The sequence below is a fragment of the Giraffa tippelskirchi genome, chromosome Y (assembly GCF_054371585.1).
Source record: "Giraffa tippelskirchi isolate mGirTip1 chromosome Y, T2T-mGirTip1v1.2.pri, whole genome shotgun sequence".
NCBI classification, from domain to species: Eukaryota; Metazoa; Chordata; class Mammalia; order Artiodactyla; family Giraffidae; genus Giraffa; species Giraffa tippelskirchi.
The window spans coordinates 20518968-20537613 of NC_137290.1; the positions used below are offsets into that span (position 1 = coordinate 20518968).

At 39.3% G+C, this 18646-nt stretch overlaps 1 protein-coding gene across 1 annotated transcript; it reads right to left on the reverse strand.

Moving 5' to 3' along the window:
* Positions 1 to 14551: 14551 nt before the first annotated feature.
* Positions 14552 to 16433, reverse strand: LOC145537547 (heat shock transcription factor, Y-linked-like). The gene is made up of 2 exons (XM_081568249.1): positions 15787 to 16433; positions 14552 to 15355 (listed from the first exon to the last, which is right to left on the reverse strand). Exons 1-2 carry the CDS (start codon positions 16297 to 16299, stop codon positions 14624 to 14626), a joined length of 1245 nt encoding a protein of 414 aa, XP_081424375.1. The 5' UTR covers positions 16300 to 16433; the 3' UTR covers positions 14552 to 14623.
* Positions 16434 to 18646: the final 2213 nt, after the last annotated feature.

The following is an 18646-nucleotide window of genomic DNA, read 5'->3' on the forward strand; positions in this document are numbered from 1 at the left end:
TGACTCTTTCATCACTTTAAGTATGTGAAACTATTTTGTCCTGGTGTGAAGAGGAAAGAGCAGCTGGTATCCTTATGTGAATCTACCTGTATGTTATTTATTTATTTTCCCTTGTGGCCTTGATGTTTTTCTTGTGTTTCTTTTTCTTAGTTTAATAAATATGCCTTGTGGATTGTTTCACGTTGAGTATATCATCTTTTAGATATTCTGGGATATTGGGACATAGAGAAATATCTTTCCCCCATCTAAGGGAGGTTTTCAAATTTTATCTCAAAAATTTCCTCAAAGCAGTTATTTTTCTTTCTTGCTTATTTGTTTTGATGTTCTCCATCCAGACAGCTCTGAATCTAATGGTGGGACATTTAACATTGTTCCAGAAGTCTCAGAGATTTCCCTCACTGCTTTCATTTTTCCCACTCTATTTCATTGATTTCTACCATTCTACCTTCCATCTAGCTAGTCCTTTCTGCTCTCTGTTCTTCTACTGTCATTCCCAGCAGAGTATTTGTTTTAATCTCTGTTTCCTTTGATTATTACTGATTGATACTTTATTTCTTCTGTATCCTTGTTAAATATTCTTAGATCTTCTCAATCCATGTGTTCAGTGTATTTACAGGCAACTCCACTTGTTTTTCTAGATTTTAGGTCATCCTTACAATTATTATTCTGATTTTTTTTTCAGGAAGAATTCTTTCTCTTTTATTTATTTATGTATTTATTTTATTTGTTTATTTTGGTTTGGTGGTGCTTTATCATGGGCCTTCACCTTCTGCATATTTTTCATTCTTTCATTCTGCTTAGATTGCTGTGGTCAGGGTCCCTTTTCTGCAGGCTGGGGGGTTTTGGCTACTCGTTGTTGTGCAGTCTGCTGCTGTGTTTGGGGTTCGCCCCAGTGACTTGTCAATATTTAATGAATTGGGAAATGCGTGTCTGTGCTCTGGTGAGTGGAGCTGTATCTCCTCTCTCTGGACTGCAATGAGACGTTCAATAATGTGTTTTGGTTCTCTTTGTGTTTGGTATGGCTTTGGACAGCCCAGTTTTTTAGAGTACTGGAATGGGTTGCCATTTCCTTCTCCAGGGGATCTTCCCCACTTGGGGATCAAACCCAGGTCTCCTGCATTGCAGGCAGATGCTTTATTCTCTGAGCCACCAGGGAAGCCCCCCAGTTTTTAATATTCATTGTTCTGTTCCTGCTTTCCTGGAGATTAGGTGTGGGATCTCTTGCATTGAACTTGCTGGCTTGTGTATTTATTTTGGTTTCCATGTAGGCATGGATACTTTTGGGTGTGTGATTGTCTCTTAATGTTCCTTGGTAACAGGGGTCTGACGATGAACACAGTTCTGGAATTGATATCTTCATCTTAGCTTTCAGTTCCCTGTTACACTAACATCAAGAATTCTACATCCACACAGCACAAAAGATCAAACCCCAAGCTTAATTGTTAAACAGCTCTCCACACCCAGAAAGAGCCAAAGGGATTCAGAGTCATGAAGAGAAGAAAAAATAGACATGGGAGATGTAGGTGCCTAGGAGGAGAAAAGGAAAAGTCAAAATAGGAGAGACAGACGACTCAGGAGTTAAATCCCTAAGTGAAAATAGATTCCAAATATTAGATTCCTAACACATTTCAACAAGCAAAATTAAAAACCTATAATAGAGATTAGACTCCTCTAAATATTGTAAAACTTATGGATCCAAAATCATTTTCAAAGATAGTATATATATATATATATATATATATATATATATATATATATATATATATAAATTTGAAAAGATACATTTTCATTTTTTAGAAAGGAGATAGTAGTTCATAGAAATGAAATAAAGTAATTCCAAAGAATAGCAAGGAGAGATAAGAAAGCCGTCCTCCGTGATCAATGCAAAGAAATAGAGGAAAACAACATATTGGGAAAAACTAGAGATGGCATCAAGAAAATTAGAGATCCCAAGGGAACATTTCATGCAAAGATGGGCTCAATAAAGGACAGAAATTGTATGGACCTAACAGAAACAGAAGATATTAAGAAGAGGTGGCAAGAATACACAGAAGAACTGTACAAAAAAGATCTTCACGACCCAGATAACCACGATGATGTGATCACTCACCTAGAGCCAGGCATCCTGGAATGTGAAGTCAAGTGGGCCTTAGAAAACATCACTATGAACAAAGCTAGTGGAGGTGATGGAATTCCAGTTGAGCTATTTCAAATCCTGAAAGATGATGCTGTGAAAGTGCTACACTCAATATGCCAGCAAACTTGGAAAACACAGCAGTGGCCACAGGACTGGTAAAGTTCAGTTTCCGTTCCAATCCCAAAGAAAGGCAATGCCAAAGATTGCTCACACTACTGTACAATTGCACTCATCTCACATGCTAGTAAAGTAGTGCTCAAATTCTCCAAGCCAGGCTTCAGCAATATGTGAACAGTGAACTTCCAGGTGTTCAGGCTGGTTTTAGAAAAGGCAGAGGAACCAGAGATCAAATTGCCAACATGCGCTGGATCGTCAAAAAAGCAACAGAGTTCCAGAAAAACATCTATTTCTGCTTTATTGTCAATGCCAAAGCCTTTGACTGCATGGAACACAATAAACTGTGGACAATTCTGAAAGAGATGGGCATACCAGACCATCTGACCTGTCTCTTGAGAAACCTGTATGCAGGTCAGGAAGCAACAGTTAGAACTGGACATGGAACAACAGACTGGTTCCAAATAGGAAAAGGAGTACGTCAAGGTTGTATATTGTCTTCCTGCTTATTTAACTTCTCTGCAGAGTACATCATGAGAAACGCTGGGCTGGAAGAAACACAAGCTGGAATCAAGATTACTGGGAAAAATATCAATAATCCCATATATGCAGATGACACCACCCTTATAGCAGAAAGTGAAGAAGAACTAAAAAGCCTCTTCGTGACAGTGAAAGAGGAGAGAGAAAAAGGTGGCTTAAAGCTAAACGTTCAGAAAACGAAGATCATGGCATCTGGTCCAATCATTTCATGGGAAATAGATGGGGAAACAGTGAAAACAGTGTCAGACTTTATTTTTGGGGGTTTCAAAAACACTGCTGATGGTGATTGCAGCCATGAAATTAAAAGAAGCTTACTCCTTGGAAGGAAGGTTATGACCAACATGTATAGCATATTTTAAAAGGAGAGACATTACTTTGACAACAAAGGTTCATTTAGTCAAGGCTATGGTTTTTCCAGTGGTCATGTAGGGATGTGAAAGTTGGACAGTGAAGAAAGCTGAGCACCACAGAATTGATGCTTTTGAACTGTGGTGTTGGAGAAGACTCTTGAGAGTCCCTTGGACTACAAGGAGAACCAATCAATCCATCCTAAAGGAGATCAGTCCTGGGTGTTCATTGGAAGGACAGATGTTGAAGCTGAAACTCCAATACTTTGGCCACCTCATGCGAAGGGTTGACTCATTGGACAAGACCCTAATGCTGGGTAGGAGGAGAAGGGGACGACAGAGGATGAGATGGTTGGATGGCATCACTGACTCGATGGACAAGGGTTTGGGTAGAATTCGGGATTTGGAGAAGGACAGAGAGGCCTGGCCTGCTGCAATTCACGGTGTTGTAAAGAGTCGGACACGACTAGGGACTGAACTGAACTGAACTGAACTGAACTGAACTGAACTGATTGAGGTGATCATATGGTTTTAATCCTTCAATTTGTTATGATGTATCTGATGGACTGATACGCAGATCCTGGAGGATGTTTGCATATTGGGGAAAACCTCACTTAATTAAGCTGTTGGATACTTTTAATGTGCTGTTGGATTCTTCTTGGGAGTATTTTGTTGAGGATGTTTGCATCTATGTTCAACTGTGTGATAGTGGCCTATAATTTTCCTTTTCTGTGTTACCTCTGGGTCTTCTATCAGGGTGATGCTGTACTTGTAGGATGAGTTTGTGCATTTTCCTACCACTGTAGTATTTTGGAAGAGTTTTAGAAGTGTATGTGTTAACATTTCTCTTAATGGTTCATAAAATTTATCTGTGACACCATCTGGACCTTGAGTTTGTTAACTGGAAAATTTTTTATAACAGTTTCAATATTAGAGCTTGTAATGCTGTGTTCATATTTTATGTTTCATCTTACTTGAGTTCCGAAGAATTAGTCTGTGGCTTCCAGATTCTACATTTTATTGGCTTAAACTTGTTTGTTGTAGTCTCTTATGATCCTTTGATGTTTCTGTGGTATCGGTTATAATGTCTCCTTTCTCATGTCTAACTTTATTGATTAGAGTGTTCTCCCTTTTTTTGTTGATGAGTCTGGCTCATGATTTATGTATTTTCTTTATGCTCTCCAAGAGCTCCCTTTTAGCATTATTGATCTTTGCTATTGTTTATATTTTTTCTTTTGTTTTCCTCTTCTAGTCTCAGTGACTTTTTTTTCCCCCGAAACTAATTTGGGTTTTCTGTTTCTTCTTCTTTCTCTAATTGTCTCAGTTGTACTGTTAGGTTGATTACTTGAGACATTTCTTTATTATAATATTTACTCTTTTAGTGTTTTATCCTGTTTCATAGGTTTTATGCAATCGCATTTTTATTGTCATTTGTTTCTATGAATATATATATATATATATATTTTTTTTTTTCTGTCTGATTTTTCGTGTATTTCTTGGCCATGAAGAGGTATATGCATGAGACTGAATGTATTCAGGTGTTTGTTTGTTTGTTTGTTTTGTCTTTGTTATTTATATTTTTGTTTGTTTCTTTTTGTTTTGTCCCCACCACATACCATGACTGACATTTAAATCGTAACATATATTGCAGTAAAAAAAAAAAAAAAAAAAAGCTTGATAAAATTTTGATTAACTTAAATTTGCCAAGGCCTGATTTGTGATCCGGTTTCTGATTTATCCGGACATATTTCATTTGCCCTTGAAAAGGAACTGCCTTCTGCTGGTTTTTTGAAGAAATCTACTTAAGTTTCAGTTGAATTGCCAGGTGTGTTGTGTTATTTAAAGTCTGTTTTTCTTTTAATACTTCGTTTTTAATTTGGAAGATAATTATTTTCCAATGTTGTTCTGGCTTCTGCTGTACAAAGACATGGATGAGCCTACAGCACACATATGGCAGTTATTGTGCTATCATTCACACACCCTTCTTAAATGTTTCTTGCATGATTTACATTTATTTTCTGAGATGTTTGATCATCTTTACTATCGTTCCTCTCAATTCTTTTTCAGTGACAATTCCTATTTCCTCTTATTTATGTCTCATGTGTTTTAACATTGTTTCTTTGCCTGCAACGTACTTGACTTTCTTCACATTTGTTTATCTTACTATGTGAATGGTATTTTCTTCCCAGGGTGCAGGGTTGCAGTTCTTGCTTCCAAATGCACCCTGACTGGATAAGTTTGGTGCAGTGGTTTCTGTGTCCTTGGAGGGGGAGGGACTGTCAACTCTATTCTCTGGCATCTATATTCCACAGCTGACACTTCTCTCTCTCACGGTGGTATCTTTTGCAGGTATGTACGGGTTTAGTCTGACTTTATGCAGTCCATCTGTGGATGATATGGCTTGTGTTTCTGTTTTGCTTTTTTGCATGGCATGAGGCATCAGCTCTGGATAATATAGCCTTTTGAGTGGAATTGGTTCTTAGTTTGCGATGGAAGCCTTCATAGACACTCTCACCAATTAATATTCGCTGGAACCAGGAATTCTCTGGTAGTCTATGGTCTTCGATATGGTGCTGAAACTCTCGAAGAACAGGCCCAACTTCTGGTCAGAGAACGAAGATCACATAGTAAAAGATTAGACAGAGGAAACAAAGGAAGGCAGACAAATTGTAAGAAACCAAAATCAAAGAAAAAATAATAATAATAAAAAAAGAAAATAACACAAGCAAAAATCACAATAGGGAAGAACACAGAACCAATAATACAACTAAGCGAATAACTTGCAAGACATAAAACAACACTAGAGCAGAGTGCCACGTAAAAAATAAAGAAAGAAATCTGACAAAAACGACAAGAGCTTTCCCACAGAACAACAGAAAATCACAGTTAACATAGAAATATAGACCTATTAAAACAAACATCACAAGAAATGACATCAACAAAGGCACAGAAAGCAGGAAAACAAAGTACGTGTTATATACATACAAAAAATAAATACATGCATTAGTATACTGTATTGTTGTTTTTCTTTCTGGCTTACTTCACTCTGTATAATGGGCTCCAGTTTCATCCATCTCAGTAGAACCGATTCAAATGTATTTTTTTAATGGCCGAGTAATATTCCATTGTGTATATGTACCACAGCTTCCTTATCCATTCGTCTGCTGATGGACATCTAGGTTGCTTCCATGTCCTGGCTATTGTAAACAGTGCTGCGATGAACATTGGGGTACACGCGTCTCTTTCAATTCTGGTTTCCTGGGTGTATATGCCCAGCAGTGGGATTGCTGGGTCATATGGCAGTTCTATTCCCAGTTTTTTAAGGAATCTCCACACTGTTCTCCATAGTGGCTGTACTAGTTTGCATTCCCACCAACAGTGTAAGAGGGTTCCCTTTTCTCCACACCCTCTCCAGCATTTATTGCTTGTAGACTTTTGGATAGCAGCCATTCTGACTGGTGTGAAATGATATGGAATTTGAAAGATGGTAACGATAACCCTATATGCGAGACAGAATAAGAGACACAGATGCATAGAACAATTTTATGGACTCTGAGGGAGAAGCTGAGGGTGGGACGTTCTGGGAGAATAGCATTGAAACATGTATATTATCATATGTGAAACAGAACACCATTCCATGTTCGATGCATGAGACACGGGCTCAGGGCCAGGGCAATAGGATGACCCAGAGGGATGGGATGGGGAGGGAGGTGGGTGGGGAGTCCAGGAAGGGGAACACATGTAAACCCATGGCTGATTCATGTCAATGTATGGCAAAAACTATTACAATATTGTAAGGTAATTAGCCCCCAACTAAAATAAATAAATTTATTAAAAAAATAAAAAAAATAAATATGTGATGTAAACAATCTTAAAACAGTAAATAATCAAGAATAATGAGAAAGCCTACAAGTGAGAAAACGAGTGAACCAGCCACACAGCGTAGCTAAACATGGTCAGTATAATGAATGTTATTAGAGTCCCTGCTGTCAGTGTTCTGGTCCTGAACACGAGCCACAGCACAGCTCCACCTCTTGAGAAAGCGTGCCCAAACGAGGGCAGAAATAACTTTGGATCTTCAGTAGGGACAGGTCAGACTCTAATCTGGGATAACTCCTATTTGCTTTTAGTGCTGCCAGAGCCTGAATATTTTCATTCATTGGAAATCTATTGTCCCTTTTGTATGCCATAGACAAAGAGTCTGCAACCACAGGCAGAAAATTTATGGCCCTACTGGGATCGTTTTCTAGCCTGTGGTGGCAGAAGCATGAGTGTTAGTTCTAGCTAGTTGTTTTCTATTGCCTGATAGTAGGTCTCAGCTTGTGGGAAAGGGTGGGGGTGGGGAGGGGGAGGATTCAATGGTGTTACCTCCTCTGTGTGACTGAACCCTAAGGTCCCGCTTCTCTGTCAGTTTGGGATTTTTCAAAAAGCATTCCTTCCTATGCACTTTGACATCCCAGATCCATCACTCCATCTCTACGTAGTCAAACGCAGTTCACTCCCAGGTTGGCTTTCTAACACCACGTTTCATCTTCCAGGCTCTATGAACACTGGTTGACCTGCATGGCCGTTTGGGACATGTAGGACCACACCACACATTCTCTGTTTGATTCTCACTCTAGACAAGCTATATTTCATCAGCTTCTTCACCTTGCTTCCTTTCAGTCAAAAGTAATTTAAGTTTACTGAGGTGACTTACCTGAATCCTCAATCTATCCCCTGCTTCTCCATCTCCCACCACAAGACACAGGTTTGGTTCTATTCCTCTCATCCTCCTTCTCCCATCTTCCTTCCATTCTTCCCAGTTATGTCTTGTTCCCATATAGTTGAGCAATGTCTTCTGCTAATATTCATTGGATGCGCTCGGGGAACTGTTGCCTTTATAGAAGTATTATTTGTGATGCCCCCATGAAGAGAGTTGCTCTCAACGTCTTCTTATTATCTGCCCAATCAGAACTTCTGATTTTCTTTCTAGGCAGGCTCTGTAATTCATTTATGCATGCCAGTAAAGCAACAAACTTTAGTTGATGTGAATTTATCTGTTTAATGGGAGCTTTCGTGCATACACACATAACTGGTACAACATTGACTTCGAACATGCAGATAAGCCGAGTTATTTTTCATGAAATTTCTGCTAATGAGGAATTGTCATCAGTTTGAGGAAACATAGTTCCTTTCCAGATAAAAGATGATACAGATATTGGGCTCAAAAAGTCCGTTCCTCAAAATATCTAGCTATTTGTCAAATTGTCCCGACATTTTCCCGGAGCACAGATTCCTTATTTCTGCTCTGGAAACTTAACTGTTTCAAGTGGGTGTCAAAGGTCAGAGATGGGCATGGTCATAATTTAATACTAATTTTCCAGGCAAGCGTACTGGTGTGGGTTCCCATTTCCTTCTGCAGGAGATCTTCGCGACCCAGGGAGTGAACCCAGGTCTCCAGATTGCAGGCAGTTGCTTTGCCAACTGAGCCACCAGGAGAGCCCAGAAGAAGATGGCAAGTGCCCAGGAATGTAACAGTTGGTAGATGATAGCTTGAAAAATGGAGAAGGCAATGGCATCTCACTCCAGTACTCTTGCCTGGAAAATCCCATGGGCGTAGGAGCCTGGTAGGCTTCAGTCCATGGGGTCGTGAAGAGTCGGACACAACTGGGTGACTTCACTTTCGATTTTCACTTAAATGTATTGGAGCAGGAAATGGCAACCCACTCCAGTGTTCTTGCCTGCAGAATCCCAGGGACGGAGGAGCCCGGTACGCTGCCGTCTCTGGGGTCACACAGGGTCGGACACGACTGAAGCGACTTAGCAGCAGTAGCAGCAACAACTTGAAACAGAGAGAGAGCGAGCAGGCAGGTGTAGTTAGTCATTTAATCTTAATAGGTAAACCTTAATTGGAGTCTGGATCATAGAAAAAACAAGGGTGTTTCATAAAGTCATTTACATCTCCTTTATTGTCTCTGTTAATGGCTTAGACTGCATGTGAAAGTGAGGTCATTCATTTGTGTCTGACTCTTTGCGACCCCATGGACTGTGGCCTACCATTTCTTTCTCCAGGGGATCTTCCAGACCCGGCGATCGAACTTGGGCCTCCCCCATTGCAGGCAGATGCTTCACCATCTGAATCACAGGGGAAGCCCTTAGACTGTGTGGGTCACAACAAACTGTGGAAAATTCTTAAAGAGATAAGAATATAAGACCACCATACCTGTTTCCTGGGAAAGGTGCACGCAAGTCAAGAAACAACAGTTGGAACTGGAGAAGGAACAACGGACTGGTACAAAATAGGGAAGGAAATACATCAAGGCTATATATTGTCACCCAGCTTATTTGACTTCTGTGCAGAGTATACCATGGACAATAACTTGCTGAAAGAATTTGAAGCTGGAAACAGAATTACTGTGAGAAGTGTGAATAACCTTAGTTATAAGATGACAACACACAAATGGCTGAAAAACACTAGGGACTAAAGAGCCTTCTGATGAGGTGACAGGAAAAGCTGGATTAAAACTCAATCTAAACACAAACCAACGAACACTAAAAATAAGACCATGGAATGTGGTCCAAACATTTTGAGATCTAGCAATAGGATACAATTGACTCAGTGACAGGTTTCACTTTCTTGACCTCTGATATCACTGCGGGGAGTGACTTCAGCCACGAAACGAAAAGGCACTTGCCACTTGGATGAAAAGCTACGACCAGTCTAGACACCATGTTAATAAGCTGAGTGATTACTGAAAAAGATCCGAATGGGCAAAGTTGATTTTCAGGAGTAACGTATGGAGGAGTGAGCAGGACCACAGGAACTGAGTGCCAAAATATCGATGCTTTGCAGTAGTGGGTCTGGAAAAGATGTGTGAGAGTTCCGTTGCGAGCATGGAGTTCAAACTAGCCAAGCATGAAGGAGTTCAACTCAGACTATTCACGGAAGTTTTGACGCTGACCATGAAGAGCCAATATATTGACCATCTAGGGCCTAGAGTGAAATCACTGGGAAGAAACTGATGCTGGGAAAGATTGAGGGAAGGACGAGAAGGGAATGCCAGAGGGTGAGATGGCTGCAAAGCATCACTGACTCAAAAGTCATGGGTTTGAGTAAACTGGTGATTGGAAAGGCAGGGGAACCCAGGGTTCTTGCTGTACATGGAGTCACAAAGAGTCAGACAAGACTGAGTGGCTGAAGAACATCAACAAATTGGTATTGGCAGTGCTTGGGAGACTTTGTCATTATACATGGGATGAAAAGTGAGACTGAGGACAATTAGAAAGAACACAACTCTTGTCGGTTTCCTTGTTTTCCACCCTCAAAGTATTCTTCTCACAACATCTCTTGAGAGCTTTCCAGAGAAGGAGAATCCCTGGGGAGTCATGTGGTATCCTGAGATGGAAACCGTACCCTATATGCCACTTGGATCTACAACCTTGGTCTTAGGCAGAAGGAGGCATTGTCTCTAAATATGTGCTAGAGCTGCCCATCTTCTGATGGGTTAACAGTTATGGTTTGTGATCTTAAGAATGGGATGAGAGGTAAACAAACTTACAGTTCTCAATCCAACTCTGTAATCCTGGGAGAAGCATCTTTGACTTGTGTATCCTAGTCGCCCTTAGGAATGCTTACAAGCGGTTACATTACTGAGCAGGGATGTAGGCAGGAAACTGGATCCATTTTGACTTTACCGCTGGCTTTCTCTGTGAATAGACCATTCCTCTTCTCTTAATGTCACAGTTTTTGTCTTCAGATGAAGGTTGAGCATTGTGGAAGTGTCTGAATGCATGTGAAATCTCCATAAAACTGAAGACAGGGAGTACACAGTTTTCCTATTTGAGTCAGATCTCAAAGACGTTTAGCTTTACATATCTGCACTATCAATGCATCTCAAATATTCATAAAATTCTCATGTGATGATTGTCACACAGATTTGAGACCAGAAGACCTGTATAGTCAGCTGCTTAGTAGTGTGGTGGGGCTTGGACATTTCAGGTATTATGTAAGAAGAATGTGAGCCATGTTATAACTACCTTTTATTTTAACTGTCTATCACATCCACTTGGGAAGGGGGAAGGGGACTTCCACCATGTGGGAAGAGAATTCCAGTTTTCGTCCTTAGTTTCATTTGATGCCTGAGTGTTCATTACTGGTGAGTGTGCAGCCTCCTATAGGAAGGTCGTATCCTATTACAGGAAGGCCTGGTTGAAACTCCAGTCCTCTACATGGCCTTCTTGAGTACTGCCGTATTAGAGGGTGGCTGTTTTGTTATTGCCAGACATCATAGATACCTAAGGTCCCACTCATCTTTTGCTGGGTTGATTGGGAGAGTACCATAGTTTTTAACTATGTTTGGGCGGAGTAGCTTGGTTATTATTGAAATGCTTTCAATCTTTGACGCATCCGTTTGTCTTGCACTTTGAAAAGAAAAAGAAGAGTTTTGAATGGGCAGTATAATTTGTGCCTGGCTGTATTTTTGAATGAACTATTTCTTCAGCTGAAATTTCTAACATAAAAGTCCAAAAGAGAGCCCAGACATACACTCACAAACACATTCTTAATCTGATGCACACACACGCAAGAACAGTCACGATCTTGTATGCTTAAACACAATTACAAAAAGAAAAGAAAACCCAAGGACTCACTGGAGGACACCTATGAACTTCCCAAAGTTTCTCTGATACTTGTCTCTAGGCTTAATTTTGGAAATCATTTTCTACTTGAATGATATGTCTCTAGCGACATTTTAAATCAGAATGCTTTAAAAGATATACCTTTGTTGTGCATTCCATGGGATCTTAAAGTACTTTGCATGTAAGACTATTCTGTGATTTGCTAAAATGAAAATAATTTGTAGGGTAACAATAGTGAAGTCATATTGAGCTATTTAGGCCCTGCAGTTACACATTTGCTTGTTCCATTATAAGCACCCAATTTCATCCTCTGATCTTCTCCCGTCAATTTTTCTACTTCTTGTCTCAATCTTCTGTGTTTAACTCACTGCGTTAACTCACTTGAATTTTTGTTCTCACTTTTACTATTTTAGGCACAAATTATAAAATAAATAAGTACGAGAAAGAACACTGAACTCATGTATAATATTTCCCTACTGTATTGAGATACTTTCTCTATAAGCTTTTGAGAATTAAAGGTACTGATATGTTAAAGCCATATGGGAATTGATCACCAAGGTAATGCATCATGTAACCAGGCTTCCCGTGGTAGGACAATTGAGGTACAATTAAATACTATGTTTTCAGGAGGGAACAAAAACAGTAGCTTTCCCACATAATATATTGCATGTCCTTATCCATGCCTTTTCCAAGTTACCACAGAGCACTAAGGGAATTAATCCTATTCTTTTTGAGAGGGACCTGCCCCTCAAAGCAGAACAGGAAAAGAAGATCAAAGGGAGTGAGCAGGAATAATCAGTACACGGTAATGAAATAGAAGATGTGATTGCTTTTAAGGTGCTATTTCTCAAAGCATGCAAATTTGGCTCCATAGTAAGATGCCTGAAATCGAAAACCAGACCATTGGACTTTGCGCTTGAAAGGATAACTAAGGACACCGATTTCAATAACTCTTACAATTGCTGCAAAATGCTTACCTCTCTAAAGTATAGTGTTCTCAGCCAAATTTAATGAAAGTTTTCAGTGAAAGAAAAAGCGTGTGCTGTTTGGACACCTCCCTTATCTACACAAATAGCCCACAGCTTTCACTCTGCATTAGCCCCAAACATGAGAACGGTGAACTTAACTTGGTGTTGTCCTATGTGGGTTACCATACCAAAACAGGGCCATGACTTGATATTGCCACCACTGTCTAAAGAAATGGCCACAAAGTGGAGATTGCCAAGATTTCTAGGTAGTGTTCATGACAGTCTGGGGGGTCCAACTGGCAGACACTCTGCTCATCTTATTTCATTGTGAACTATGTGAAGGATCAGCCATTGATTTTGATCCCTCCTTACTCCATGACTTTTCTAGAGAATTAAAATGAATGATTCTTTTTTGTTTGTTTGTTTTTTTCATAAATATCTCTATAACTACTACTGAATTTTAGGGAACTGGGGCCTGAAACAATATGACTAGTATGGGTTCTTATAGACTGTAAACTTCATGAGAGCAGCAATCATTTTATAATTTGAATTCCCACATGTGACATTCATGAACATATAAGATATATATTTATCAACCGGGAAAAGATTCTCAGTAAGTAGGAAAGGTCAATTATGATAATAGTGCAGGTTATAGGATGTTGTTGAGTAATGTATATAGCATTTGATTCGTGGTTACATTTCCTTGTTGATAATTCAGTAAGTACACGTTTTAGCTGATGTGAAAGATACACAAAGAAAAGAGGGTAGACCCAAAACACATTGAAGACCTGATATCCGTGCTCACCTTGGTAGGAGGGCGAACAGAGGTTCCTTCCAACCCCAAGAAAGAGTTGAGGCAAAGTTGTGAGAAGGGGCTTAGCACATCTGAAAGCAGTGTGTGTGATTGTAGCTCCAGAAGGACGGTGTAAGAGAATGGTACTGAAACTACTATGGAAAACAAATATCATGTCTTCAAAGAACTTGTTAACCATCCTGAGGTGCTGCAATCACCAGAGGAATTTATTTTGTCTCTGAGGGAACAGATAAGCAAAATCTAAATATGCATTAGGAAATATAGGGTGGAATCATGGTGGCAGGAAATAAAGGTACGCCTTAAGGAGAGCAGAGCTAAAATGACCCTATACAGTACCACTTGTAAAATACCTATCTTGTGCTGGCCATGGTCCAGTCACTGATTATGTCCTGTAATCGTTGGTATCACAGTGATGGTATAACGGTTCTCCTAATTTTGGACATGCTACAATATTTATATTTTCAAGTATGAAATGAATTTCTAGAATGAAGACAATCTCCTGTCTAATGTCTTAAGACTCTGCTGCTGCTAAGTCACTTCAGTTGTGTGCAACTCTGTGCGACCCTATGGACAGCAGCCCACCAGGAGCCCCTTTCCACGGAATTCTCCAGGCAAGAATACTGGAGCGGGGCACCATTTCCTTCTCTATCTTAAGACTCTACCGATACATAATAGAATATCATGTAACTGTGAATGCACTAAGGTTCGTACTGTGTAGGTGCATTTGTTTTGATTTTATTTGTATGTGTTCCTTCACCCGTACCATCCTCATTTAGACACCCATTCATTTCAGCAGGGATGATTTCCCAAATCACTTTACATCCATTACCTCTTTTCCCTTTGTTCTCATTTTCTTGCTTAGAAACAATAGGCTAGGTGCCATTTACCTAGGATGCCTAACGGATGTTTTCTTGAACTGAAGAGTTTATAAAAGAGTGCAGAGAAATAGCCAGACATTGAAATAAAGCCTTAATTTACTCTTCATTGTTTCAAAATAGAAAACAAAACTGTGCAGAGGAACGTGTAACTTTATTGTTCAAGTACAAGAATTGTAGGTATTTGTTGACATCTCCCAACGTAAATTTTAATCTTCATTAGGTTCCATAAGCTGATACTTATTTGATAGGTCAGTTTTAATTAGCATGGTTTTCACATAAGGAATATCGTTGATGAATTGACTTGAAAGAGAGGAGGTGGGTGTATAAGTGATCGTTGGCACTGGGGACCTTGAGTTGCCTCTCTGTTGCTGGTTAGGAAGAGGACTGACATGGGCTGACATATCGCTATACCTGTCTGGAAATGTAGAAGGCTCCACCATCAGTCCAAAAGAACTGCTCCATAATGGAGATACGATGTGGTTCTGAGAAGTAGATGTAGCGGTAGTAGCAAAGTCCTCAACGTGGCCATTTACTTGAGTGTAGGTGCTATGGAAGTGCCAATTAAAAATGCTCAACTGGTTTAAAACAGCAGGTTGATCTACCACGTTCTGTTCTCTTTGTCTAACTGATATTGATGGGGAAGGAAAGTCACGCGGAAATAGGGCGCTTGTTTTAGGGACTATCTGGCTGGTATAAGTCTTTTGTGGGAAAGGCACACTTAAACTGGTGGAAGCTGAAAATGGACTCTCTCCACTAGTTTCAGCATGAAAACCAGAGTTACGATCATCTATGTTGACCCTTGCTTTAACATGCTTCTTCTCGTAATCTGGAACTAGTGAAGATTTCGGAAACACATTGCTAATCCCAACTCTTCTTTTCATTCTTCCTAAAAGTTGGGGATAGCCTCTTTTGAAATTTGGATTATGGTAGATCTGTAACTAAAATCAAAGGATACAATTATTTAGTTTTTTATAAACGAAGGTAAAACTGACAAGCAAAGTTAAACTATAAAAATGTATTCCTTTAATGATGCCAATTAAATAGAACCAAAGACAACACCTCCATTAGTAGTTTTAACACTTTACATGTTAGAAACAAGTATGCTCCTCAACTAAAAAATATGTTGTATATATACAGTAAATACCACTTAAAGTAGCTTGAGGACATGTATCTGATTTCAAGTTGCTAGGAGAGTGTATTAAGTACCAAATATTTTAACCTCCAGCTGTTCTCAACTTCAAAAAATAAAACGTGTTCAACAGTTTGCTACCTCAATTTTAAATTCGGTTTTTGCTACATATGTGAACATGCTTTCTAAGTCACATGATTTAATCTTACATATTGACAGTAAGTGGAAATTTTGGATTACCTTGCTCAAAACAGAGACATTGTTTTCTTCTTCCAGAAAGTCAGGGAGTGAAGCAGATCTTTGAAAAGTTTGTCGCTTTTTAATAAACCCATAAAGTTTAAGCTGGCTAATTAAACTTTTCATACTATCAGTTTCAAATATTCTGAAAGGGGCCTTTCTTTCCAAGACTTCTTTCTTGAAGAGTTCTTCATTGATCACTATAGAAGTGCCACTCTCATCCCACCAAATAGATTCAAACTGATCACTTTCAACTATAGTCCAGAGTTTTTGTGGAAAAGTGAGGGAAAGAAAATCATTCAACTCATTTCTTTCAGAGACAGAAAATGTGTAGTGTGGCCTTTTTATCCCAGCTTCCTTAGACAAAGCCTGAAAAGCATATTCTTCAATCATAGATCTCAAAACTGAGTCCCCAGTAAGTGTGTAATCACACAAAGACGATCCAATGGAGGTTTTGGAACCACTTGATACATCTTTACGAGGCACATCTTGAAGTTCTGAAGGAATGTGTGCCATCTCAGAGAGATCTTTCTTTAGATACTTTTCTCATTTGTCTGATTTTACACACTCCAACTTCAAATGCTGCTTGGCTGGCGTACAGAGATAAACTCTCAAGACCATCAGCATGGTTCTCAAAGTCAAAAAGCTGTGACATCACAAAGTCACTGGTCTCCTAGCAATTGAAGAGTAGCTCTGACATCATAAAGTCACTGGTCTTCTAGCAATTGAAGGGCAATGTTCAACCAGTGTTTACTTCTACATCAACTTAAAATAAAGGCTGCTTGCATAAACAGTAACCAAAAACATGAAACCTGCAAAATGTCATTGCTAAAGAATTTTTACACAGAAAAATCACATCAATAAGTCTACTTGGCTCCTGAAATAAAAGTGATTGATCACCCTTCTATACACATATTCTTAACATTCAGGACTGTTACCAAACCAAACATGGGTCTGCTCACTTCTATGCAATGAAGTCAATCAACTGACTGTGTGTTTCAGTGAAAGCAAGTGTAGTGTTTATTTTATGACCTTGCACAGAAGTGTTTATATTATGCAGAGTAAAATAGTCAGGCACGGAAAGAAAGACTCATTTTACTCTTAATTATTCCAAAATAGAAATTGGCCCTATGAAGATGAATATGTAACTTTTTTCTTCAAATAAGAGAATTGTAGGAATTTGTTGACATCTCCCAACATTAATTTTACACTTTGGTATCCTCCATAATCCAACACCCATTTGGTACATCAGTTGTATTAGGACAGTTTTCAAATAATGAAGATGGTTGATGAGTGGATCTTGAAAGAGAAGCAGCAGATGTATCAGGGATCTTTGGCACTGGGAAAACTAAATTACCTGACTGTTGTAGTTTAGGAAAAGGACGGTCATGGGCTGACATATTACCATACCAACCTGGAAAGGTAGAAGGCTCCACCCTCGGTCCAAACTAACTGTTCTGTAATGGACATAAGTTGCGGTATGGAGAAACAGAAGTAGACATAGCTGCAAAATTTTCACTAGAGCCATTTGATTTAGTGCAGCTGCTATGTGAAATCCCATGACAAATGCTCAACCTAGATTGTGGGATGGGGAGGGAGATGGGAGGGTACTCCCAGAGGGAGGGGATATATGTGCCTCTATGGTTGATTTATTTTGAATTCTGACAGAATACAGCAAAATTCTGTAAAGCAATTTCTCTTCAATTAAAACAACAACAACAACACCTAAAGCAGCTGCAGATTGATGTATCACAGTATGCTCCTGTGGTCTAACTGATATTTACGATGGAGAAGAGAAATCATTTCAAGTTGGGGCACTTGTTTCAGCAGCTATCTGGATGGTAGAAGGCTTTCGTATGAATGGCACATTTAAACTTGTGCAGGCTGAAAGTACACTCTGTCCTCAAGTTTCAGGATGAAAGTCAGAGTTTTGATCATCCACATCACCCCTTGCTTTAACATGCTTCTTCTTATTACCTCGGACTAATGAAGATACTGTAGAGACATCTATTCCCAACTCTTCTTTTCACTCTTCAACAAATGCTAAAGGATCTTCTCTAGGCAGGAAACACGGAAAGGTTGTATAAACTCGAACCCCAAACAGTAAATCAAATGGCAACAGGATCATACTTATCAACAGTTACCTTAAATGTAAATGGGTCGAGGGCCCCAACCAAAAGGCAAAGACTAGCTGAAAGGATACACAAACAAGACCACTGTTTATGTTGTCTACAACAGACCCACCTCCAAACAAGGGGCACATACAGGCTGAAAGTGAAGGGCTGGAAAAAAGGTATTCCAAGCAAATCGAGACCAGAAGAAAGCAGGAGTAGCAATACACATATCAGACAAAATAGACTTTAAAATAAAGCCTGTGAAAAGACACAAAGAGGGACACTACATAATGATCAAAACATCAATTCGAGAAGAAGATATAACGATTATAAATACATACGCACCCAACATAGGAGAACCACAATATGTAAGGCAAAGGCTAACAAGCATGAAAGGGAAATTAACGATAACACAGTCATAGTGGAAGACTTTACTACCCCACTCACACATATGGATAGATCAAGTAAACAGAAAATTAACAAGGAAATACAAACTTTAAATGATACTATGGACCAGTTAGACATAATTGATATCGATACAACATTTCACCACAAAACAATGGGTTTCACCTTTTACTCAAGTACGTATGGAAACTTCTCCAGGACAGATCACATCCTCGGCCATAAGTCCAGCTTTGGTAGATTCAAAAAACCTTGAAATCATTCCAAGCATAATTTCTGACCAAACAATGTGTTTCACCTTTTTCTCAAGTACATATGGAAACTTCTCCAGGACTGTTCACATCCTC